This window comes from Pelodiscus sinensis, chromosome 2 (assembly GCF_049634645.1).
Source record: "Pelodiscus sinensis isolate JC-2024 chromosome 2, ASM4963464v1, whole genome shotgun sequence".
Classification (NCBI taxonomy): Eukaryota; Metazoa; Chordata; order Testudines; family Trionychidae; genus Pelodiscus; species Pelodiscus sinensis.
The window spans coordinates 224,511,076-224,538,704 of record NC_134712.1 but is presented as its reverse complement, the minus strand read 5'-3'; the positions used below and the strand labels follow the sequence as shown (position 1 = coordinate 224,538,704).

General features: G+C 39.8%; 1 protein-coding gene across 3 annotated transcripts in view; it reads left to right on the top strand.

The window, feature by feature from the left end:
- ARHGAP21 (Rho GTPase activating protein 21) overlaps positions 1–27,629 on the top strand; it is a 195,043-nt gene that overhangs the window by 133,183 nt on the left and 34,231 nt on the right. For 2 of the 3 annotated variants that reach the window (XM_075922534.1, XM_014569653.3), the window contains exons 7-8: positions 8,735–8,764; positions 10,291–12,229. In XM_075922534.1, the coding sequence (XP_075778649.1) occupies positions 8,735–8,764; positions 10,291–12,229 (1,969 nt within the window). The remainder of the gene's footprint in view (positions 1–8,734; positions 8,765–10,290; positions 12,230–27,629) is intronic. The other variant, XM_014569652.3, reaches the window with a different exon arrangement.

Here is a 27,629-nt window from a genome sequence, read left to right as displayed (position 1 = left end):
AACAAAGCTTGTGATGGAGCACTGCCCGGCCTGTCCCCCTTCAGCTTTTTGCCCATGAAAATTGCCCAGCTGTGCAGCTAAATTTGTCCCAGAGCAGTGGCCCTCACCATTACATTCTGTTTCAGCAAGTGGCACATCAAAATAATTAATTGGAAATAATTAAATTTTCTGAAAACTAGAATCATGTTGTTAAAATATCTAGAAGCAGGTATCTTGCACAATTGCATTGAATTTTAGAGCATATTGTAGGCAAGAAAGATGCTGAACTGATGCGAGAACAGAATAGTGGGCATTTGACATGAAATATCAGAGTTTAACTGTACTTCATATAATTAGAAATCTGTTTTTCTTTACCCTGAAAGTTTAAAGGACAGAAGCACAGTTGTGTGTTGGTATTTTCTTTACTAAAAGAAACTTTAGAATAATCTCTCACTTTCAGCTGATGTGACAATCAATCAAATGCACTTGGAAACAAAGCTATATTTATGAAAATGTGTATGATTTAACATCATACATTCAGAGTGTTGTCAATGGAGTCAAAATGTGTTCAGACCATCCAGTAAGAGTTGTTATAGACCTCATCATTCTGCCCTGCTACAAGAGCTTAAATATTTCATTTTATAACGTCTCCTTCAAACAGCCCTGTCTGGAACATCTTAGAAGCAGTTGTGTATAACACTAGAGAGAATTTTCTCGCAGGAGCAGAAAGTAGATAGTTGGGGGGAAATGTACAGCCTTTTGCACTTACCCACTTCTTATCTGGCAAGCTAAGGAAGGGTCTAGGTATTAATACTTGTAATCTATCTACTGTGAAATACCTTTTTAAAAGGGAAGTTCCATACATGACTGCAGCTACTGCATTTTTCACGTGCTGTTGCTCCCTGAGCGTTGACTGCGAAATATGTACTTATCGCCAAAAGACACAGAAATACTCTTCCTGTAAATCTGGATCTCCCCTCGCCCCCCTCTCCCATAATTGACCAGCTTTCTATGGTATTGTATAGCTGCTGAATTGGCACTTTTTTCAAAGACAGGAGGGGAAGGTGGTAGCTGTTACCTATTAGGTTTTAAAGGCTAGAGAGAATATAATATGGAGATCCTTAGGGCTCCAAGATGGAGACATACCTGCCATCTTTTTGTTTGTGTTTATCGTTTGTCATACATGGGTAGTTATTTTCTGTTATGAAGCACTCTTCATGTATTTTGGGTGATACGGCTGTAGCACTCCCAACATTTCTGATGCAAAGAGATGCAAGGACTTCCACTCTTTTATTTAAAAAATAAAACCTAAATTTCCTGAATGTCCCATTCAACTTTTTTGAATGACATAAGTGTAAAAAAATTGGGTTGTATTTAATCTAAATATCTTCCAGGGAACTAGTTTAAATATGGGCTAATACGTTAACTTTTTAATCCAGCAATACTCAATGGCAGTAGCTTTTTCTTAGAGGTGAATAATTCTGTTTACTATAAGTACCTTCAGATAAGTTAGTGGCAGTTCACTTTTGTGAGTGTTGTTCTCATGATGGTTCCATCCATTTACTACTCTTAACTCATTTAGCCCTCCCTTTGATGAGATGTGCACAACGTATGAATTATTTCACCACTCCCATTATGCTTTAATTCCATTATTAGTTTGCCCCATCTGTGCTGGAGCACTAATATGTAAAGAGCACAGCAGGAATGTATTGATTAAACACAATAGCATAAATAAAACTACAAATATTATCCTACAACATCTACTCTAAATGCAGTAATGGCAGAAGACAAATAGTTCAGGTCTCTTATAATCCAGTCTCCTATAATCCAGCCCTAACTATTACCCAGATTTTCAATTTTCTTCCCAGTGAAAGTTTTTCACTCATTTCTGGCGCTTTAAAGAATTTAGAGACCACCCCGCTCTCATTTTCCCTTCTCTAGAGATTCCATCATCAGCTGCACAACTCAAAAGATCATCTGTTCTGGTTATATCACATTTTCAACTACTGTACTTTGAAAGATTCAAAACTGCTATCTCCTCTTGTTAACTAGCCCAAAGGCTAACAGAAATGCATCTTTGTGGGTTACTTTTGCAACTCATAGATATAATCTCTGATGTGCACCAGGACTACCAATTGCAATTTTGTCCGAAGGGTATTCTAGCTTGTTAAAAAAACAAAGAAATAAACACTCAGGATAAATTGTGGTTTTAAAAAATAAAGCCATTTTTCAGTTATTGTCCCATTAAAGACAATGTGTCATGGCAGCATATTACAATTTGCTATTCCTCACAAAACTGACTGCATAGTTCTTTTTGAGAGAGAAGAGCAATTCATTTATTTGTAATGTGGCTTAATCTTGTTTTGTTTTTTCTTTAAATTAGAGGTCTTGGACTTTCAGAAAGCCTTTGGCAAGGTCACTCACGAAAGGCTCTTAAGCAAAAGAAGCTGTCATGGGTTAGGGGAGAGTCTCTCTAAGGATGTAAAAGAATAGTCAATTAGTTGACTACTCACATTTCCCCTCCCCCCTTCACCCCGCTGCCTCTAAAGGAAGTCAGCTACTGGCATTCCCCCTTTTCCCGTTTGCTATCTCTATATCAGAGGCAGCAAGGGATGAAGGGAAGCAGGAGCTGGTGCTCCTCCTCCGTGCTGCTGCCTCTATCAGAGGCAGCAGTGTGTGGGGGGTTGGAGGAGGCTGCTCTGGCCGCAGCCCCTGTCCACTGGGGGTTCCTGCAGGGAGTTGGAACCCCCGCAGACTAAGGATGTTAAGTAACAGTTAATTAACCAGTCAAATAGTCAATGGAATTTCTATCGACTAGTCGATAGGCACTTGTACATTTCAAAGGAGGAATGCCGAAGAGCCCCCGGTGGGGAATGCAGAACTCCATGTGCAGCCCGGGGCCAGCGGGAAGTCCCGCTGATTCCAGGCTTTACGTGGTGTACCAGCTTGGAAATGTACAAGAGTCCCCAGCGTGGGCTCTTGTGTATTTCAAATTGGCATCACAGCATGGAGCCCAGGGTCAGCAGGGGACTCTGAGTGGAGTCTGAGTCCCCCGCTGACCCCAGGCTCCATGCTGCGCTGCCAATTTGAAAATGCCATGCAGAACTGGGATCAGCAGGGGACTCCCCAGATGATCCCAAGCTCTTCATGGCATTTCAGCGGAACCTGGGATCAGCTTTGAACTACCCAGCTAGGGAGTCCCCCACTGACCCCAGACTCCACGTGCGGCAGCACCGCACAGTTGATCCCCAGGTCAGTGCTTTGAAGTACCCCCTACCCCTGCTTTGCTGCCTCTATTTGATAGAGGCAGCAAGGGGGGTGGGGATCAACTAGTTGACTGACTATCCGATAAGCATTTGCTTATCAGATAATTAACTAGTCCTTAATATCCCTACCGCAGACAGGAGCTGCTGTGGTGAAGCAACCCTGTCCATGGCCAGCCACTGGGGACAGAAGCCCCTGTTTACGGCCAGCCCCAGCAGCCTCTGTTTACAGTGGCTGGAGTTGGCTATGAAGAGGGGCTCTGGCAGCAGCCCTTGTCTGCGGGGGTTCCCAGCTCCCCACTGGGACCCCCCCAAAGACAGGGGCTGCTGTAGTCGGCTTGCACCAGGTTCAGGAGCTACTCCCGCTGCCCAGCTCTTACTACACTTAAAGTACAGAACCACAGCGGAGGTAGCTTTTTCCTTTAACTACTCATGTAGTTGATACAAATTGCATTGATTACATGATTACCCAGTTATCCGCCTCTGAACATCCTTAGTCCTCTTATGGATCAGTAACTGGTTAAAAGAAAAAAAGGATAGGAATAATCAGTTTCCAGAATGGTAAATAGTTATGTCCTCCAAGGATCTGTACTGTGACCAGGGCTCTTCAGTATATTTATAAATGATCTGGAAAAAAGGGGTAAACAGGTGGTAGAATTTACAGATGATACAAAATTACTTGAGTTAAATCCAAAGCAGCCTGCAGAGAATTACAAAGGGATCCTACATAACTGGATGACTAGGCAACAAAATGGTAGATGAAATTCAATGTTGATAATCCTCACATGTTTTGAGATCACATTTCTCTTTTAAGAACTGGCTCTGGCTTCCTGATTGAGAACAGGGCCCAGGAATAAGGGCTCACAAAAATAACAATTCTGCTGTTGATTTCTCTTCCGTTGGTGGTAGGCAGACTCCCTGTGGTTACTCTCCTTTATATCACTGGCCACCAGTGTCACCCAGCAACCAAAATTAGAGTAAAACGTTACAGCCCACAGGAGGCAAAACTGACAGATTACATGACGTCATTACATGACGGATACTCTGATAATAACACCAAGTCACCTGCATGCAGTGAGGCAGAGGAAGCTGGAAAAAAAACAACAAAAAAAACCCCAAACCCGACTGCTAATCAGACTGGGGAAAAATGCTTCACGATACCACATACAGTGCATATAGAGAATGATTGGTGCCACATGAGAGCTTTGGAAAGCATTATCCAATGTCCCATTCTGATGCTTTAGAGCAGGGGTTCCCAACCTGGGATACGCATACACCCGGGGGTATGAGAAGCTTGTCATGGGAGTACGGGGAATATTTTGTAAATAACTAGATTATCCTAATTGAAATATTCCAAAAGTAGCAGTGTCAGTGAAAAAAGTTGTGGATTCTAGAGTCTAGAATTTATTTCCTTTCATATTGAATAGGGGAATGGGAAGGTTTACTAATAGCCAAAGGGGCACGGGGACCAAAAAAGGTTGGGAACTCCTGCTTTAGAGGAAGGAGACTAATAAAACAAAAAAAATCCATGATCCCAGAGTACATTGGTTACATGAGACTGAGAAAAGAGATTCCCCCTTCTCCAACCTGCTTTTACTAAGGCTGTAGTTATAGTAAGAGGGGCAAATCCTCTTACACACAACATTAGAGTTGTAGAAAAGAAGCACTAGAGTAGCGGATGACCCTGGAAGCTGTCAATCTAATTGAGAGAGGCCCAACAAAGAAATCAATCATTGGTGGTTTTTGTGATGCAGACATGTCTATAAGGAAGTGAACCTAATATGTCAATTCCTTTCACATGCACATCTAAATATGATTGCATTGTAAGTAGCTACCCTGCTGGTGGTGAAAGTCTCCTTTTGCTTATTGCCTGAACCATTTTGTTTTCCTCAAACTAAAGAGTCCATATTGATCTTCCATGGCAATTTAGCATACTTTCAAACTATTGAAAATTTTGTAATCCGGGATGTAGGTGTTATATTGTGACAGTACTCTTGGGGTATGTAACTTAGGCTTTCAGCTTTTGAATTAAAGCAAACATTTATTGTCCACTGAAGTTAATTTAAAGGTTTACCAGTAAACACTTAGGGATGGGAGATGTTGCAGGTGTTATGACTCAAGTAGATGAAGAGATAGAAACAGAGTATTAACCTGCTCAATAAATCTTATGGCATTGAGAAACGATACTTTAAAAAATTAAAATGTCAGTGAGATAAAATGACACATTTAAAGTGACATTTCTTTGCAATAAAATATTCTTTATATGGGTTATATTAAATTTCTGGTGTTTAAGAATTTTAATATTTAACAGGACTTTTCCCACTGTTCACAACTGGAAGGAGAGAGGGTAGGTTAGTGTGTTGATTTCATAGGATAATTGCTCATCAGTAATATGCTGGGCTTTTTTCATTGACCCAAATCTCCTTGAGTATAGTCTGGTCTTGTGACAAATAAACTAACGAAAGATGATGCAAGATGAATGATAAGATGTGTACCCCCTGTTTTAAGAGAGAACTGTGTCTGATACCGTGCTCACCTGTTAATGCAGAATGGTGAAGGGCAAGAATGGGGAAGAGCAGGGGCGGATATAGGGCAGGGCGAACGGGGCGGCCGCCCCGGGCCCCGCACTTCAGAAAGCCCCGCGCATGCGCCGTGGCACCACCGCGCCTGCGCCGTGGCAAAGGGGGGGCCCTGTGGAATTATGCTGCGCAGGGCCCTGCAAAATAGTCATCTGCCCCTGGGGAAGAGCACATTGAAATACAGTAGATTAGTAAAGAAATGGAATCATAAGAAAATGCAACTTGCTAGAGAAGGAAGTAGCCATGCCAAAGAATCTCCAAGATGCTGATGACCTAATGCATATGGGTGGTGCTCCCATTGAAATCATTAGGACTTTTCTTGTGCCTAAAGTTAAGCATGTGCTCAAATGTATTTGTGGATTGGGCCAATGGGTGCAAGTTCTCTGAATACAAAGTTTACCATGATAATCACTTATCCCAGCATATTGTCTTAGTTGTTTCTGAAATAAAAGTTTGTGTGTTAATTAAAATTTGACCAAATGTGATGGCTGCCAGTAATAACCATGGAAAGAAAAGATAAAACTGGGTTTGTATTTTGGTTTTTTACTGTCAAATGGCATAAAATGTATTAGAAATTTTAATATGTTATGTTAATTATTTACTGTAATATGAGGTGTGTGTGTGATTAAAATGGGATGATTTTTTTATTTTAATAATATATGGAGATATACCTATCTTATAGAATCAAGGATTAAACTCACAACCCTGTGTTTAGCAGGCCAATACTCAAGCCACTGAGCTATCCCTGCCCCCGTTGTGCTAGCTGCTGTGTAAATACCTATCTCTGCCCTGAAAAGTTTTGCATACAAACAAAAACAGGATGAAGGGGAGAGAGAACTGTACAGTATTTTATTATATAAATTATTCTTACTCAGCTTGATTAAAAATTGAGTTTTTCTTTCAGTTTATGGCTCTATTTCACTTATCTTTAAAGTAAGTAGTCTGAGCAATAGATTTACAGGATAAGTGTAATTATAGTTCTATAGCATGCTTTCATTGAACCTCATCATATTTTTATGGGAAGTAGGAATGTATTCAGAGTTGTAATGTAGTGCTTTTGAATAATTAAAAAGAGAAACTTTGTGGGTGCTGAGCTTCTTAGTCTCTCAATACATAGATAGGTGTTTAGCAGCTCTTGGCATCAGGGACTTAAATGGGGATGTAATGCTTTTAAAATTCACAAGGCCTCTTTGAGCCACTGTGGTTTGGCTTAATTTTTGTAAACATATGTTTTAGCACAACAAGTTTCAGATACTGCTTTTGTCTTTAATATATTAAACTACCGAGAGGAACTAAAAGACTGAAAAGAATATGCAAATAGGGGTATGAATACCAGAAAATGTATATTGATGCACTGAAGATTCTGGTTTAATTCTTGAACTTATTTTAAAAATTCAAGTGACTTGCTGATTAACACAGTTAAAATTTTTCAGGCTAATATTAGCAGCATCTCATTAATTCATTTCCTCAGTTTATAGGATTATCAGGACAGTAATAAAATGCAGCACTTTCACTTCCCTAAATGTTACACTATTTCATGCAGGCCCAAAACTGGAATTATAAAAGGATTTAATTAATACAAATATGGAAACTCCTTACTCTTTGTTTCCCCTCCCATTGAAAATGAAGCTTTGACTGAATTAGTTCATTAAAGAGTTTTGCCAATCCCTCTGAGCTCTTTTTAACCAACTCTCCTTTCATCACAATACCGGGCCTGCTCTGTGCAGATAGTAAGCACCTATGAGCATAAATACATGCCTTTGTGTACATATGTTTAAAAAACAAGTATCAGTTCTGTGTTGAGCATTCTTAGACCATAGTTATCTTCGGAGGCATATTGTTAATAGTTCCAACATCCAGGTTCCTGTCAGTACATAATTATTACATTTCCAGTCATTTGAAATGTGAGGCATCTTCAGATCATGTCAGTTTAGATCTTAGCATTCTTGTCAAAGTTAATGAAGCATTGTCAGTGGTGGACATATTGTATAAAGATGTAAACGCCAACAGTATGTAAGTTAGGTCTTCAGGAATATGCTAACACTAGGTTAGTTGAGGAGGGAGAACTATTTTATGGTTTGTTGTTTTTACCTTGAAAAGTGACGACAAACTCCCTGTTCTTAATTATATTGCATGATAATAGTCTGTTTCATTTGTATTTTTCTAGGAATCTCTCTTCCTTCCTATTTCTTTTTCAAACCATATTGGGAGCCTGTCAGTATCCTAAGTAGCCACTTACATAAAAGTATAGAAATCCAATTTTTACCTTCTGCTATAGGGGAAAACACATACAATGAATAAAAAAAACCTAGTAGGGTGCAATGTAATGGAAACACAGCTTGCTCCTGTTATGTGAGGGGTGAAAAAAAATGAACACAGTCACATGGGGAGGATATTTCTGCAGAATCATTCCTCTCATTTCAGACACATAAAAGCAGCTGCAGTCAGCTGACAGCTTGTGCTTATGTTCAGATATATGTGGGGAAGGGGTGCACTGTTTCATATGCATGATGAAGACCTCATTTCGTCATCTGGAAGCAGAGATGGTAACAGCTCAGGGGAGATGAGACAGTAATGTTGCTCTGCTGGAAGGGAAGCCTTGTTACACACAACCAGAGCGCTCTGCATGCAGCAGTAAAGATGCACCAGTACAACATGGCACACATGTATTTTGCTTTCCTGAATGGGGAGAAAATAAATGCAAGAAGCAGGTAGAAGCAGGAAGTGGAAATGTCCGCAAAGAATCTGAAGTTATTTTTTTATACTCCACTGCCCTTTACCTCTGTTGGTACTTTCCAGAGAAATTGGTATTAGATGTATTTTTAGCTTGCTGTATCCAGCATCAGTATGACAACATAATTCTGCCTTTACATCTGTGAGCAGCTTTTACTATGTTTTCCTATTTTCTGCCAGCTGCAGTTTACAAAGGATGTCACAGCACTGGTAAGAAATGTACACAGTAGCCATTTCTCTGATTTTTTTGTAAGGCATGTTTTCCTAAAGATTTGTAAGAAGCCAGAATATTAAAACCTGCAAGTTGCTAGAAATTAGCTAGATATGCTGATCGGCTGAATTCCTTTCATAGTGTATAACCCTGTTAATTTGTGGAGTATGCCTGTGTTACTTGGTTGATTTTTTTTTTCCAGTTTGCTTTAATATTCTGCACTTAACTAATGCTCAGCATAATGTGTTTTGCAGCAGTCTTTTAAGTGCCTCGCCCTCCCCCTCAGTACTTGCTCTCAATCTGATGTTTATGGCTGCACTTGGGCTTTTACAACCTGTCTAATGCTAAGACAAGGCACGTCAATTGTCTAAACTGAGCATGTTATGATTTGACCAGGAAATGCTGTAATATGATAGCACACCTAAAGTGTATAAAAGATCTAGGAAATCATTTTAGTCATTTACTGCATTGGCAAGATTGGAATTGTCAGCTCTTTAATTTCATTTTAACTAAACAAAGTCATGCTAAAGTTTTAAAATAATGTGGTAGTGTTAATATAATGCTTGACTTTGATTTTGTATATATGCTGTTTTGCAATGATTACAGAAATGTCTCTTGATGCTAAAGAGAGACTGATGAAACGTGCAAAATGTAATCTAACCATTTTTCTTAGGAGTCAGGCTCTTAAATACAAGGTAAGATGTGAATTATTAAACATACCGAGCAAATTAATTTGGAGTCTTAGTTTCCATTTTACGGTAAAGGTATATAGACAATAGTAAATATGAATTTATTTTCATGTTATATCTGTCAATTTAAGTAACTGATTTTATAATGGTGCCATTTATTGAATGTCTTCTGTATCATGTAAGATTATTAAAGGGTGGTGGGTGTTGGCTGGCAACACAGATGTTATCAGTCACTCTAATTTATTCATTTTATATTTAGAAAAAATGCCTTTTACATATGAGAATCAGTATTTCAGGGAAAAGTGTATACATATGCTATCTGCCCTTCTGTGTGGCAAGACAACAGAGACTATTCTAGCGTTGGTTAAATTTATTATACAGCCATTTAACCTGTCGATTGCTATGAAATTCTAGCTCCCAGCATTAAGCAGCTTAAAAGGGAGGAATATCTAAAGTAATATTGTTGAAACAAATTGGGGCGGGGGGAATTAATCCTTTAGTTTGTGCTCACAGATCTTTGGAAATACATCTCATCTATCTGAATTAATTTCTAGAAATTTATAATTTATTTGGTTTCTACAATGTTTTTCCCCCTTTTCTGTAGTGACTTCATATGTTACTACTCCCTTGCTGTTTGGAGATTTAAGTGAAGAAATGTGCTATTTTTATACATTTTTAAACTGGCCTATTTAAGATCAAATGAAGTATGAATTTCATGTCTAAGCTGTCATTTCTAGGGACTTTATCCTGCAGTTGCAGGAGAAGGGACTCAGTTTAGTGATCTTTCCATATCTGTTTTCTGTGAATTAACACTTTTTAAAATCCTCCATCCACAGGCATATTCTCAAGATGCCTACTTGAAAGGCAACGAAGCCTATAGCGGCACTGCTCACAACATTCCTGAACCACCACCAATATGTTATCCTCGTCTGACATCCACAGCTTCTGTCATGGCACAGACTGTAGACATACCACCTTCTGATTCTTTATTGAACAAGCAGCACGCCAGTAAACCAGTACGGACATTGATGCAGCCAGACAGGGCCTATAGAATGGAAATACAAGTGCCTCCATCACCAACAGATGTTGTAAAATCAAATACAGCTGTGTGTGTTTGCAATGAAACCATAAGGACTGTTGTTGTGCCTTCTGAGAAGGCTGTAGATTTGCCATCCTCCAGAACCAATCATGCTGGTCCATTACACAGGACAGAGGATGTGAGGTATGGCTTAAAGGATCAAACCACTTTAAAAACAAAAGCACGGACCACATCACCCCTGTCTTCAGTGTCTACTGCCATTGTACTTCCTCAGACTCCAATTACAAGGCCAGTAGATCCCACTGGAATGACAAGTAAATCTGGAAATTATGGAGGACATCCAGAAGGGATCTCAAGCACTAGACCTCCTGCAGGTTCTCCCCCAATCTCTACTAATCACTATACTTCTCCAAACTCCCACCAGCACATAGACTGGAAAAACTACAAAACCTACAAAGAGTACATTGATAACAGACGTTTGCACATGTATGGCTGCCGAACAATACAGGAAAGATTGGATAGTTTGAGAGCAGCCTCTCAGAACACAACTGATTATAATCAAGTGGTGCCAAATCGCACTATTTCACAGGTACGACGACGAAGCACCTCTCATGATCGGGTTCAACAGTCTGTTCAGATCCGACAACGGAGTGTGTCCCAGGAAAGACTTGAAGATCCTCTGTTGATGAAAGAGTGGCCAAGAAGTGCTTCACAGGATGCATTAACCTCACCATCTATTAGTTCTAGGAATCACAGAACTCATTCATGGGATTACCTTGGCAAGCAGGGTGAAATAGAAAAATTTTATGCTGAGAATCTTGTTACAGATCCAAATGGAGACAGAAAAAGGACTTATAAGTGGACTGGATTTACTGAGCAAGATGATCGACGAGGTATTTATGAAAGATCTAGGCAGCATGCATTTCATATGTCTCTTCGAGGTCCACATTTTTCGGTGGCTCCAGGTGCTCATAATTCAGACAGGCGAAAAGGCAATAGAGCCTCTATGTCTGCTTCTCAGTTCCAAAAAGTTCCATCAGATGTAAAAACACTGCAGCCTACTAGGGATTTTCAAATAGCAGGTGGAGTTTCAAAGCCTACAACCAGTTCACATGAGAGGGCATCTCTTGTGACAGCCAGAAGTTCTAAAAGTAACTCTTTGAAGACCTCTGCTCCCTATGCAGAAAAATCATCACTTCCCATTAACCAGAGCTTGGATATTGCGGCCAAAGACCAAAGAGCAGTAAATCACGTGCATCAGAGTGATATGTTAAATCATCAGTTACGAATCCGAGGAGAAAGCATCCCAGACCACAAAACAGAAATTGGTAAGAGCATTCAACCCCCTACATCGACTGCAGCTTCTGCCAAACTGGTCCAACAGTTGAGTGAGAGCTCAGCTGCCTCTGATAACTTAGATGTTTGTGTTAGACAAAAGGTTCAAGATTTTGAAAGGGAAAATGCACACGAGCCTGAAATTCAGCAGCCAGACATTCTGGAAAATGAAAGAGACACAGTTGTGTTGCGGGAAAAATCACCTTCTGGTCACCAGACTCCACAGCCTTTAAGACATCAGTCCTACATTCTAGCAGTAAATGACCAAGAGGCTGTTTCAGACACTACCTGTTGGTTACCTAATGATGCACGTCGAGAGGTGCATATAAAAAGGATTGAAGAGAGGAAAGCATCAGGTTCCAGCCCACCTGGTGATTCCTTGGCATCCATTCCATTTATAGGTGAGCTAGCAAAATTAATTGCATCAATGTACAATATATAAAGTATATTGTTTTACTGCTTTGTCAGCATTAATGTGGCTAACTAGAGTTCAATCAAAACTTCCCTCTGTATGGATCTTTTCCAACACTATTTATCCATATAGACATTAGATGATAAATACTAGAGTGTTGCTCAGAAGAGGAAAAATGTTCCATTTGTTATGTGCTCTATAGTATGTTTAGGAAAACCCATTGTGATTCATAATGTTTCTCTAGAATTTTCTTTGATTCTTTACACAACTCCCAAAATTACTTACCCTCTTTAGACTTGTACTATGTGATCTGATCTGATATGCGCACGTGGTCATTTTTTATTCATTACAAATAATTTAACAGAAGCAGTGTTTATGCTTTTCAAAACACTATGAAATATAAGATTACTGTCCTAAGGATCCTTCATCTGTCTTAGAAAACGATTAGTGGCGAACAGGTATGGGTGAGGATCATTGTTATAACAATTTGTGGGGGGAAAATGGTCTTAAGGGTTTTGAATAAATAAACAGAAGCTGTTCATTGACCGGTCTAGGGCACAGCTGTACCAAGTGTAAGCAGTGATGCAAATCTGTAAATAGGGACAATTAAGAGGAATAGTAAGAGCAGGATCCATGGTAGATCGTGCAGATTGTCATGGACAGACACATAAATAGGGACAGAGTTGTACAGAACCTAGACAGTGAGGACAAGAAGCATGACGTTGGTGTGGAAGGAAAAAAAGACACCTGTATTACAGCAAGGAATCCTGTAGCATCTTAAAGTCTAATGGATTTATTTGGGCATAAGCTTTCATGGTCAAAAACCCACTTGTCAAATACATAGAGTAAAAAACACAGAGGCAGGCATATATACTAGCAGATACTAATCTTTTCATGTGCTAGTATATTTATGCTTTCCTCTGTAATTTCCACTCTGTGCATCTGATGAAGTAGTTATGAAATCTTATGCCCAAATAAAGTGGTTAGACTTTAAGATGCCACATGACTCCTTGTTTTCATGGATATAGGCTAACATGGCTACCCCTCTGATACTAAAAGCCTATAAGAGATTTAAGAAGCAGCAGGTAGAGAGGTTTTCAGTGTTCTGGATAAATGGGAGGGCAGAGAGTGAGTTACAGAGGACATTATTTCAGTTTCCAGAATGAGATGCATTCCTGAAGGAAGATTCCAAAGAGGATGGAGCCAAGTTATTCTCAGTGATGGAAGATGACGGAACAAGAAGCAATGGTCTCAGATTGTCATGGGGGAGAGCTAGATTAGATTTTGGAAAGAACTATTTCACTATTCTCACTGGAATGGGTTGTCTAGGGAGGTGGGGGAATCTCCATGCATTGATTGATTAATTTGTGACATTGCTTGACAGGTTGAGTGATAAAAGGGCATATCAGTTGTATTATGTGGCCCTCCTAACCATGGGTCAATGGCAACCATTTTTGTTTAGAACAAATAGTTAAGCTTCCCGACCAAGTTGGGAGTCACTTCATGATATCTAACATGAAATAGTAAAGAGAATTTTTGTGTAGTGGAGAGTGACAATCTCTCAAAGAAGGCTTATTATTTTCTTCATTAGCTTTAATTGTCCTAACAGAGCAACTCTCTCTGTAAATGGACAGGAGGTTCTCCTATTGTCAAGTTGGTATATAAAGCATATAAATTGTTAATTATTGTACAACCCACAATTCTTCCTAGTGAATTAGCATAAGACAGTAAGGTATAATAAACAAACATTTATTTTGTTCAGGGTTGAGTACGGTTTGCATCTCAAAGACCTGAGTTTATCACATAGCAAATGTTACATGAAGTCTGGCTTGGCTATATTAAGAGGTTCTTTATGGTTTTATACATAGATTACATATATGTTGCTTGACTGGTTAAGAATTCTCTAACCACATGCAATTTAAATGGCATGCTTTAACAGGCAAATCATGCCACATTGTGATAAAAAGACTGTGTATAAAAGGATTGGATTTAATTTAAACAAAAAAGATTTGTCATGAACTTGTGACAAATGTGGCTTACTTCCAGATTTAAACAAGTATGCAGATTAAAGTCTAAAGGAGCTTTAAATTATGACAGCTATATATCATTTTGGTAATGGCTCTGCAAGTTAGAAAGAGTTGCCGCTTTCCAAGTTTCTTTTTTGGTCTGCCTTCTCGTAACCCCATGTACTGCAATCTTGTGAGGCTTTCATAAGCTGTATAGCAATCTTTTGCATGGGAGACCTCCAAAGAACATGAAGAAGTGATACTGTTGATTCAGTGGTAGGCACACCCTTGAATCACCACCTAATTTCTTATAGTATTAAGCACGATGCTAGGGATGCATGTGCTGTTTTTTACATGCAATCTTTTGGAAGTGATTTTATATAGTGGTGCCAGCTACTTGTGTTTAATAAAGCTTTGGAAAAGTAGAGAGGTATTAGTTACTAATAATGTGACTTGAATAATTAACATTGTCAACTCCTAAAGTTACAGGTGGGTAGTACTCTTCATTTCTTGTTTTAAACTGTTGCATGGTGTTGCTTCATCTGGCCTCAATAGTGATTGTATTTCAGTGGATGAAGAGTATCAGAGGGGTAGCCGTGTTAGTCTGAATCTGCAAAAGCGACGAGGAGTCCTGTGGCACCTTATAGACTAACTGAAGTGTTGGAGCATAAGCTTTCATGGGCAAAGACCCACTTCGTCAGATGCATCTTATAGTGGATGCATCCAGTGGATGAAGAGTTTCCCTAGTTATAGTTTGATAATAATTGATTAAGCATGATTTAGTCTTTTGAATAAAAGTTACTTGAAAAAAATCTAAGGGATTTTCTATGTACTGTATGTTGGAAGAGAAAAGATTGATTTTTCTGTATAATTTTATCCTGGTATTGGCAGCCTGTTCACATCCTCAAGGCTGTGCAAGTGTGTATACCAGTATCCACTTTGTATAAAATACTGATCCTGTTAGTATGATGGAACTGGGATCCAGACTACCTAGGCTATTACCCAAACTTAAATACTTCAAATAAAATCTTGCTGATGTTATGTAGAACTGACCTTTTTAAATAGGCAGATTTTGCTTCATTTATTACTATTATATTGTTACTTTTTTGTTCCAAATAAATAAATAAATAGATGTGGTCAGTTGTTCAAGATAATTTGATTAGATTTTGGTGAAGATGGGGGAAGATTTGGCCAGGAACAATTTAGTATTAAAGGGGAAATTAGTCAGGAGGCAGGAAGAATGTTGTTTTCAGGGTGCTCTCTGGGATCACATCTTAATACTTTGCATCCTTCACAGAAAATTCAACCAAGTTTCTTTCAAACTTATGTTTGCCAGTTTCTTGCTGTACTTAAGGATGCTCACCTATAGCATACATCTTAATGTATTCCTTTCATGAAATGACATCTTAAGGAGGGTAGTGGTTTAGTAACCAATTTGAATCAGTAAGAAAAATATTTTGATTGAAATGACCTATTTTAAACTTGCTTTCCATTTGTTGTCTTCAGTTATTTATCTAAAAAAAGTTGATTTTTTTTAATTGGTTGGTATAATTTGGAGGTACTTTTGCTCATCAGGAGTATCTGCACACATTTATTTAAATGATTATATAGCTTAATATAATTGTACTCAGATTTTTAATTTGTATAGTGTTTATTGTAGTAAAAATGGTGGGATTTTTATTTATTGTGACTTGTGTTCGGATGCATTTGGATGAAATGTGAATGTAATTAAAAAAGCCCAGAAACAGCCTCTTACATTTTGATTACTTAAATAAAGCTACCTGAAATGATCAGGATATCAAAACATGATCTTCATTTAAAACTGATGTATTTAGCAAAGTGATATTCTCAGTAGTTAGTTGATTGAGCTGGTTACTATGTTCTTCAAGATTTAACTACAGGTTGAACCTCTCTAGTCTGGCATTATCTGGTCAGCAACATCTGTGGTCCAGCATGATTTTAGTGAGCCAGATGTCCACTTACGGGTGTGGCCAAGTTTCCCACAGACCCATAAAGTTTTACAGCCATTAGTCTTGACCCTGTTGTTCTGTGCTCTTATTTAGGTCTAATTTACCCCTAAATGTCTTTTAAGAGCTCAGAAAGCAGTGAAAGTATTGTTAATGCTGCTAGACAGTATTGACCTGCCATGGTTCAGCAAATACTCTGGTTCGGCACTGGTCAGGTCCCAAAGGTGCTGGACTAAACAGGTTCAACCTATAATAGATCTCATCCTCTAACCTCATTTTTGACCAATCAATTTCTCAAGCTTTATCTCTAGCATTTCATGCTTTTTTTTTTTAGTCCCAAGTGGTTTCTCAAGCTTTGAACAAACTGAAACTAGTTAGTTAAACTGAAATTAAGAAAATACTCATCAGCTGCAGAAGAGGCTACTGCTATGGCTACGTCTAGATGCATCCAGGGAACGTGTTGCTCTTCCGCTTTTTTAGACGCACTCTTTCAGAAGCCCTGTCTTCCTCCTTCCACATGGAAGAAGGGCTCTTCCGAAAGATGAGTTTTTTTTTTTTAAATTTGGCCCAATGTAGATGGGCCAGTTTTCGGAAAAGCATCTTCCGATAAAACTATCGGAAAAAGGGACGCAAATTACAGAGTGCAATTTGCATACCTTTTTCCAGTAAAACATTGTAGTCTAGACGTAGCCTGTCAAAAGCTTGTTGAACACTTCAACAAATTATGGCTCCAGGTGCATAGACAGAGACTGACTTTCACCATTTTAGTGGTTTGAAATCCTTTAACACATCAGCAGCCAGCCTGTACTACATAAATATTAATGTTATTTTAATTTAAATTATTTGAGTAAATGATAGTAAGGTTAGGTCTTAATATAGGTTGCAATAATTTCAAATTTAATTGTAAATTGATTTTTACTTTGCTCTTAAGTGCACTTCTTTCATGTATCAATCAACAGCAAATTAAAATTTCAGTTTTTCTATGAGAGGCATGACCAGTATTTAATAAATTAAGACTGATAATGTATCAGTCTCCCAGGAAATGGTATCACTTAAGTCCATTACCAATGTATGTGCTTCTGTAGTTGTGTCTAATTTAGAGAAACTGGGCCAAATGTACAGTAGGGGAGGGCCAGGCGCTGAGTGTTTGTAGGGTTGCCAGGTGCCTGGCGTTTTCACCTCCTGGCCGGGGAAAAATATCAGAAAATACCGGACATCTCAGGTGTCTGGTATTTTTTGAACTTTTTTACCGGACAGGAGGCAAAAATACCGGACTGTCAGAGTGAATACCGGACACTTGGCAACCCTATTTTTGTCAGGGATTTAAAACTTGGCCTGCAAAATAAGTGTAGTTCCAGACTGTAATGTTATTTGGTCTAGGAACACATTTTTAAAATGTTGGTGTATTTAAAGCAGAGGAGCATGAAAACCGCTACAGGTTAATGCTTTCACCTTTCAAACATTAATTTGTGCTTCTGTAACTTAAAATGCATTTGACATTAAAACTTACTTTTTCAAGTGAATAATCGATAACATTTAGAGAAGAACAGATAATTAAAAACAGGTTGGGGATTTTTTTTCAATGGCTATGATGTTTACAATTAAATAAATGCACACATTTTTAACATCAGTTTAGTTTTTAAAAAAAAAAAAACCCTCACGTAATAAAAGGACAGTAGCAAATGTCTTATGCCAGATATGTTGTTTTCCTTTAAAGGTATGATGTGTGTGTTCAGGATTACTCCTAGGGGAATTCTGCATCACTGCCCAGTGTACATTTTTGCAGACATTAACATGCTTGCAGCATTCCCTTTACATCACAGAAGGGAGCTGCAATGCTAACATCGTCACTAGGGGTCACAGGATCTGGTCACACCTAGCTTGCACATAGAAGTCACTGTTGAGTTCTGGGGGCAAGGTGGGTGCAGGTGTCTGAGCAAGAGGGAAGCAAGGTTGGGCTCTGAATTGGAGAGAGGAGTGGGTGTGTCTGGGCTAAGGGGGGCATGGCTGGGCTCTGAGGGAGGAGTTGTGAGAGTCTGGCCCCAGATGGGCTCTAGAATGGAGGAACAGGGCAGAGAAGCAAGAACTGGGTTGTCATAGGGATCTCTTTAACTCTCTACTCCTTGAGTCTATATTGTTAGACATATTTGCTCACAGACTTTGAAATAAATTACCAAAGTATAATCAACACTGGCATTATTATGTAATGTTATTTTGACCATTTTCAGAATTTTTAAATTTTTGGCACAGAATGCTCCCAGGAGTAGAGGGTATTCTATTTAGAGATAACCCCATGTTAGTTTGTAAACCTGGTCATTTGAAAATCTTATTGTGCCTGGTTACTTAGATACCTAGATCCATATATAGGTAGATGGCTACATGTATATGCACATTCTATTTCCTCTTAGGCTAACATTAAAACAAGTATATATGTTCAGTGTAATTAGTAAGTCATACTACAGGCAGTCCCCAGGTTACGTACAAGATAGGGACTGTAGGTTTGTTCTTAAGTTGAATTTGTATGTAAGTCGGAACTGGTACATATTATAGGGGAAACTCTAGCCAAACATTTCTCCAGAGCTCAGTTTTATTCTCCCACACCTCACTTCCCTCAGTCCTTTATTCTCAAGCTGAGGTGTCTCCTGTGAAAAGCCGCTCTGTGTCTCCCTCATCTGCTGGGGAGGAGGGCGCTAGCTTCGCGTCTCCCTGGTCTGCTGCGGGGAAGCAGCTAGTGCGGGGTTGCCTCACCTCGTTTGTAAGTAGGGATCCGATGTAAGTCGGATCCATGTAACCTGGGGACTGCCTGTACTAGTTGTCCAGATCAATTATTTTTTTGTAAAATGGATATAGGGAGAGATTCCTGAAGTTACGACTGCGGTGTCTGCTAGCTTCGAGGGGCATATTTCCCTCCCAAATCTATCACATTCCTTTTTTATAATAATGTGAAAGGAGGGAAGATAGCATGTCCTAATGAACTCAGGCACCAGTATATCTGTTTTCATTATCATGTTTTATAGATGGAGAGCTTGCCCTGGATAGTATTTGATGCCCTATAATGAGCATACACTTTTGTTGTGGAAGCCCCATATATTTCATGTTTGGACAATTTGAGTTATTGCCCTGTCAGTACACTGACTTTTTTTGCCTAGGTATGATTTATTTAGTAAGTGTTGGGCTGCAGTTGTCCATTCTTTAATAGATTTTTATAAAGAAAATAAAATTCACTGAAATATGTATTTATATATACAATTTTAAGATTTGGGGAGGGGAGGTATTGATGTAGTCATATATAATAATACTCTTTTCAGTCCACTAGTATTTAAGGAAGATGTTAAACATAGGCTAGTGATGTTAGGCATTTTTAAATCAGCAGGTACAGATAACTTTATCAAAGAATTTTAAAAGAGTTGGCGTAGGGTCCTCTAGCATTAATGATTTCCATTATCTTTTGTAAAACTGCAGAAGTTCTGGAAGACAGCTTAAGTTTTTGTGACAATATATTAAAAAGGCATATAGTGATGATTTGGATAGTTGATGGCCTATTAGATGATGAAGCATCTGATACTAGACTTGATTAAGACTAAAAGGAAGGTAATGAAATTAATGCAAATTGACATAGGTTTATAGAAAATAGGTTATGTCAAAATAACTTGATTTTTAAAATGAGGTTACAAGTTTGATTGATAAAGGTGGTAATATTCACATAAAAGACTTCTGTAGGGCATTGGACTTGGTACTGCACAGCACTTTGAATCAGCATATGAAATAAAATTAACATGACACACAGTAAATGGAATATAAGGTGACTAACTAAGAAGTCTCAAAAATACAGGTTGAACCTTTCTAGTCCAGCACACTTTGGTCTAACAACATCAGTGGTCCAGCATGATTTCACTTAGCTGGATGTCCACTTACCATGGGTGTGACCAAGTTTCCCACGGTCCCATATAGTTTTACAGCCACTGGTCCTGGCTCTCAGTATTCTGTGCTGTTGTTTAGGTCTAATTTGCCGCTAAATGTCTTCTAAGAGCTCAGTAAGCAGCGAAAGTGTTGCTAATGCTGCTAGACATTGACTGTCTGAGTTTCAGTAAAGTGTCTGGTCAGGTCCCCAGGATTTTGGACTAGAGTGGTTCAACCTGTATCCTCATAAATGGGGCCACTGTGCAGGGATGTTTCCAGTGAAGTCCCATCAAGATCGGTTCTTGTTCCTATGCTCCTTAACATTTTTACATGACTTGGAAGAAAACAAAATAATCACTGGTAAGTGTACATATTGCGTAAAAAATTGGGGGAGTTGTAGTAATGAAGAGGACCATCACCGATTGAGAGAGATCTGGATAAGTTAGTAAACTGGACACCAGTTAACAATGTGCATTTTGGTGGAGCTAAAAAGAATAAACAGTGTAGACCATGTTTTAAGGATTGTGGACTACCTTGAAAGGTAGTGACTCTGAAACAGATTTGGGGGGTAATGCTGGATAATCAGCTGAAACATTAACTCCCTTTATAATGCTCTGACAAAAAGGTTACTGTAATCCTGGAATGCATAAATGAGAATTTCAAGTATGAGTAGAGAGGTTATTTTAAATGTTTATTTGGTAGTGGTGCATCCACTGCTAGCATACAGTGTCCATTTCTGATATCCACAATTCAAGAAGGATATTGATAACATGGATGATGACAGAGAGTATGGTTATTAAGTTGCACATGATACCAAGCTGGGAGGGGTTGCAAGCAGTGTTCGCTCTAAGCTGTGGCTGCACAGCTTCACAGGTGATTAATCAGCGCCAGCCAGTCAGAGGCTCAGGGTTCATGCACAGAGCTTACTGACTGGGTGGGGCTGATAAATCACTTGTGAAGCTGTGCTGCCCCACAGCTTAGAGCAGTGGTCTCCAACCTTTTTAAGCAGGAGATCACTCATTGAATTTAAGTGCAATCCAGGATCTACCTCAAATATAAATACCGTTGCCCCGCCTCCTCCCCCACCCCTGCTCACTCCATCCTCCTTCACTTTCATCAGGCTGGGGCAGAGGATTGGGGTTCAGGCTCTGGTCTTGGATGAAGGGATCTGCAGTATGAGAGGGGCTCTGAGCTGCTCTTGGGGCAGGCTGTTGGGGTGCTGAGGGGGTTCTAGGTACAGGCTCTGGGAGGTGTTTGGATGCAGGGGTGCTCAGATCTTGGGGTGGTGGAGGGGACTCATGACTGGGGTAGGAGTTCAGGATGTGGGCTCCAGCTGGGCTCTGCATACCTCTGGTGGATCCTGGTTGGTGGTGCAGTGGGGCTAATGCAGGCTCACCCCTGCGCTGGCCATGGCCCACTCCCTAAAGCAGCCAGCAAACTCCATCCCAAGCCCTGTTGTGCCCCCTGTCTGCTTTGTGGTGAAAGGATGCAGGTTGGGAGGGGGCACCTTGACATCAGCACCCTCCTCTCTCCCCCCTGCCCTGCACAGAAAGCAGGAGGCTCCCTAGGGGAAGAGTAGCTCCAAGGCAAAGGACAGGAGATGAGCAGCAGTGGGGGGAGCAGCAGCTGAAGTGCTGGCACTTGATAGCCACTAGGCCAAACCAATGAGGATCACCTGTCATGGACTCCAAGATCTACCAGTAGATTCCGATCTACTGGTTGGTTACCACTGGCTTAGAGGGAACACTGGTTGCAGCTGCTTTGGAGGATACGATCATAATTCAAAATAATCTGGACAAACTGGAGAAGTGGTCTGAGATAAATAGGATGAAGTTTAATAAGGACAAATGTAAAGTACTCCACTTAGGAAGGAGTTGGAAGTTCACACCTACAGATTTGGAAGTGACTGTTTAGGAAGGAATACTGCAGAAAGGGGTCATAGCGGACCGTAAGCTAAATATGAGTCAGCAGTGTGACACCAAAGGAAAAAAAAAGGCAAACCTGATTCTGGGATGCATTAACAGGTGCAAGACACGAGAAGTCATTCTTCTGCTCTGTTCTGCACTGATGAGGCCTCAATTGGAATATTGTGTCCAGTTCTGGGCACCACATTTCAAGAAAGATGTGGAGAAATTGGAGACAGTCCAGAGAAGAGCAACAAGCATGATTAAAGGTCTAGAACAGTGTTTCTGAACCAGTGGTATGAGTACCCTTAGTGGGTTCTTGAGGGAAGTCTGGGGGCTACATCAATACAACGGGGCTACGTCTACACTGGCCCCTTTTCCGGAAGGGGCATGTTAATTTCATGAGTCGTAGTAGGGAAATGCGCGGGGGATTTAAATATCCCCCGCGGCATTTAAATCAAAATGTCCGCCGCTTTTTTCCGGCTTTTAAAAAAGCTGGAAAAGAGCGTCTACACTGGCCCCGATCCTCCGGAAAAAGCGCCCTTTTCCGGAGGCTCTTATTCCTACTTCAGTAGGACTTTGAAGTAGGAATAAGAGCCTCCGGAAAAGGGCGCTTTTTCCGGAGGATCGGGGCCAGTGTAGACGCTCTTTTCCGGCTTTTTTAAAAGCCGGAAAAAAGCGGCGGACATTTTTATTTAAATGCCGCGGGGGATATTTAAATCCCCCGCGCATTTCCCTACTACGACTCATGAAATTAACATGCCCCTTCCGGAAAAGGGGCCAGTGTAGACGAGCCCCTGAAGTTGGGAGAAAACGGAATTTTTGTTAGGTTTTATAGCGCTTTATTATTTTTGTGCTTTTTACACCCAAAAATTTCATTGCCTGCCCGGCTACGATTAAGTTTAAACAAATGTGTTGCAATGGTAGAAAAAAAAATTGTCTGAAAACTGTTGGTATTGGGGGTACTTATAATTTTTTTTAAAGGGGTACTTTATTAAAAAAAAAAAAAAAAAGTTGGGAAACACTGGTCTAGAAAACATGACCTATGAGGGAAGACTGAAAGAATTGTTTGGGTAGTTTGGAAAAGAGACATCTTAGAGGGGACATGATAGCGGTTTTCAAGTATCTAAAAGGATGTTAGATGTAGGAGAGATAAAAATTGTTCTCCTTGTCCTCTGGTGATAGGACAAAAGTAATGGGTTTAAGCTGCAGTAAGGGAGGTTTAGGTTGGACATTAGGAAAAACTTAACTGTCAGGGTGATTAAACCTGGAATAAATTGCCTAGGGAGTTTGTGGAATCTCCATCACTGGAGATGTTTAAGAGTAGGTTGGATAGATATCTATCAGGGATGATCTAGATGGTGCTTGGTCATGCCATGAGGGCAGGGAATTGGACTTCATCTCTTGAGGTCCCTTCTAGTTCTAGTATTCTATGATAATTGAACAGCATTCAGAGAAGAGCCACAAGAATGATTAAAGTATTAGAAAACATGCCTTTCAGCAATATACTAAGGAGCTCAGTCCATTTAGTTTAACAGGAAGTGTAAGGAGTCACTTGATTATAGTCTGTAATTACCTAAAAAAGGATCAAATATTTAATAATGGGCTTCTCAATCTAGCAGACAAAGGTATAACAATATCCAGTGGCTGGAATTGAACTGTTTTTTAGCAGTATGTACATTTATAAGTACAACTGATCTTTTATGAACTGTTGATGGTTTTGTGGCTGCATTTTTACAAAATATACATCAAACTCCATTAGGAGTTCAATAGTTAAATTACATGTAAAAGGTAAGATAACTGTTCCTTTTGTGGGAATTTTGTATTAATTGATTATGAGGAAACTGAGAAACAATTTGTGATTTTAAATATTTTGTGTGCAGTAGATGGAACTGGTCTTCTCCGTATTTATTGTGATTGCCTAAATAATACAAGTGTGTGCTGCCTCATTTCCAGGAAAACGTCTGTGACTGTATTATTGTCCCACCAATGAAAATAATCTAGTTTTCTTGTCAGTTGTTTGAGTTCTTCGTGTTTGTCAGCATAATTTCATCTTGCTCACCTTCTCTCAGCTTCCCACCATTCCCTTTCCCAAGTGCATTTTAGTGTTGAGTAACCAAAATTACTGTGCTGATTTTTACATGAATTACTGAGGGGACATGTTAAATAAACAAAACACATTCTATAATATAATATCAGGTGTAGAATTCATAAACTCTGTAAAACTGAATAAATAGAATTTTCCCACCTCTACTTGGTTGTAATTCTGTGGATTTGAACATAAGTGTAATTATTCTGTGTGTGCTGCCTATGCTCTTGAGTCCTCTGCATATAAGCCAACTTAAAACTACTTTTAAAAATCCATCTATACACAAATACATCATTAAGATTCTACATTATAGAGAAAATATGGCATCTTGTAAAACTTTTAAATCATAGAATAGGCCTTGTTTAAATATGTATTTGTTAGAATATGATTTGTGACCACATGTATTAAATTATTATCCCCAATAATGTCCCAGATGCTGCACCTCTGCTTTTAAATGTATTAAGAGCCTGATTTTTAAAATGTATTAAGGCTGGTGTGCAGCAGGGAGGACCTGGGAATCAGCTGTCCGAACTCGCGCGCGCGCACACACACACACGGCTGTGCTTCAGCCTTTTAAATGTATGAAGAGTCTGATGGCTCAATACATTTAAAAGGCAGAGCCACAGCGGAGTTAGGTCCCAGGTTTGGGAGCTAAACCCCTCTGTGGCTCTCGTGCTTACCTATTAGTCAATGGAAATTCCATTGACTAGTCAATTAGTTGATTAAACAAAATTTAACATCCCTAGCTCGGTTAAGGGTCTAATTGCCGTGTAGACATTTGCATGCAGGCTAGAGTACAGGTTCTAGAACCCTGGGAGGTAGGAGGGTCCCAGAGCTGAGTCTGCAGCCTGAGCCTGAAGTCTTCATGTCAATTAAAGAGCCCATTTCAAGCCTGAGTCATCTGGCACAGGCCAGCTGTGAGTTTTTAATTGGAGTCTAGGCACACTCTAGGACTAGAAGATTTTCTAATTTGAGTCAGAGATTTTAGAGAATCTCAGTTCGTTTCCTGGCTCTGCCAAATGCTTCCTATGTAATCTTGGGCAAATGAATTAATGTCTGTGCCTCAGTTTTCTCTCTGCAATATGGAATAATTTATACTCTGCCTTTCTACTGCCCTCTGTCTCATCATATAAATCTTTACAGGTTCAGTCCTTGAGGCTGTCAACATTCTGGGGGTTACTTTCTGTATGTCTGTTGCCTACAACTGCAGGTCCCTGATCTCCATTGAGTTCCTAGGTGATATTGTAATAAAATAGTTATTTTTATCTTAACACTGGGTACCTAATTTGACAGCTAATTGAATTGGAAAAGTATAACTGTCCTGACCTTTTGCAGGTTATGAATCTCTGGTTTAAATTGTATTGCATGTTTGTGTGCATACACAATACTCAAAGCTCACCTTTCCTGTGTATAAAGGTTTGTGTATTGTAAGAAAGTGCAGTCTTATTTTAAAAATCAAATATACTTGTCATATTTCTTGTTGAAACATATTTAACAAGAATAGATTGTTTCAACATTCTGCTTGTCACACCACACTAGTCTAGTTTGCTTGCTGATTCATTTTCGCTGTCTCTTATGTCACTTGGCAGACAATGATGTAAAATAAGCTTTAATCATATTTTGTTTTTAAGAAAGAAGATGGGTTTTAATTTTTCAGTCTGGTAGATTGATCAGCCATCTGCAAGTGCTTAAAAGGATACTGTCAACTGGAAATCTCATATGTACTTACTTTTACAAGTAACCATTGATGTTACTGTAACTGAAAGAAACAGTTTTCTTCTTTAATTACTCATTGGTTGGTTTGCTTTGTGCATTGACAGTTCTTTGTGCACAAGCACTTTCATGGATATATTGAAGGTGCACACCCTTTCACCGGCTCTGGAAGGAATAGTTTGTAAGTAACAGCTGCAGTACAGCTGAAACAGAAGGAACAATTCTGTGCACGGAGAGAAAGGGAGGAGTATATGTGGTAGTGATGGTTTCAGGTCTGAGGAAAAATACTTAGAAAGATAAAAAGAAAGAAAGCACTAAAAACAAGTTCGTGAAAGGAGGAAAAATAGTTTGTACCTATTTCTCCCCCCCCCCCCCCCCCCCATCCCCACTGATCCTTTACCACAAGAGTGGGGAACCTTTTTTGGATCAGGAGCTGCTGACCCACAGAAAAATCAGTTGGGGGGCATGCACACAAGTGAGGAAAAAACCATCACCTCATTAACGTGGCCCCCAACTCAGAAGGAGAAAGACACTTCCAGTATTCCCCAAGGCACACCAGAGCCTGAAGGGGCCCAGCCTACTAGATTTTGTTTGCCCCAGTCTGTGTGGGGCTGGAGCACCAGAGTGGGCTCCCCAATGCGAGGGGACCCTGAGCCTTAGGGGCCAGATCCAGGCGGGCCTGAGGTTCCCCACCCCTGCTTTACTATAAGAGGAGTGGTGGGTAATGGGTGTGCAAAAAAACCCTAAAATGATTAATCATGACATGTCACTGTCACTTGTTTGAGACTTTTTACCTAAAAATGGTGCACGGGGCTTAAATTAAATCTGTATTAAGGGTAATAAGATAGACTGGGGAGGGCAATCTGTGGCCCACGGGCTGTATAAGGGCCACTGGGGCTCTGCTGGTGGACCCTGTTGTCTGCTCCCCTCCTCCAAACGCCTTTCATACACTGGGGCACTGGAGTCCAGCACTTCCTACTCCTTCCTTCCAGCAATTTCGGAGTGCATGAATCATCTGATCACCTCCTGCTCTCTCCCAGAGTTTGAACAGCCACAAACAGCTGATTTGTGGTATTCCAGCTCTGGGAAGGAGGGGGAGGAGCAGGGATGGGGTGCGAATCAGGAAATTCATGCATTCAGAAAATACTGTGAGGGAGACTGGAGGAGTAGGAAGTTCAGGACTGGTACACCAGTGCATTAGAGGTGCAGGGGGGACAGAGGCAGAAAGGAGGAACCATTAGGCCATAGGTGGCTGTGGGTTGCTGTGGCCCACTGAGATGGAGGGCCACTCATACAGCTCATTCCCTTTTTGTTGCCCATCGCTGACCTAGACTGTCACGATACTGTAGCTTAAAAGAAAAAGAATAATTACATCACAGCTTCATAACAAAGGAAAGGTTTTGATATAGGCTGACTTAAAAGCCTACTTGTCTTGGGGATAAGCTTGAAAATATGATAAAGTAATTAGAGCTATGCACAGTTTGCTACAAATGAGATTACTTAAGTTCTGCACATCTCTAAAAGTAGCTTAATTTTGTATACGACTTAGAAAACAAGATGAATGGACAATACACAGCTTATTTGAATAACTTATTCCAAATTTAGCTTTGGTCAGGGAGTAAGGAAGGACATTTTTATTGTGTTGGAATAAATGGGTCATGCTTGTACCATTGGAGAGAGACACAATAGTTGGCATAATTATAGATTTTCCTGTTTCCTATAAATAACTTTTTAATGAAGTTTTTGAAATAAAAACATTGCTTTTTAAAACAAATATTTCTTCTAGTTACTCTTAGCCATTTCATTTGAG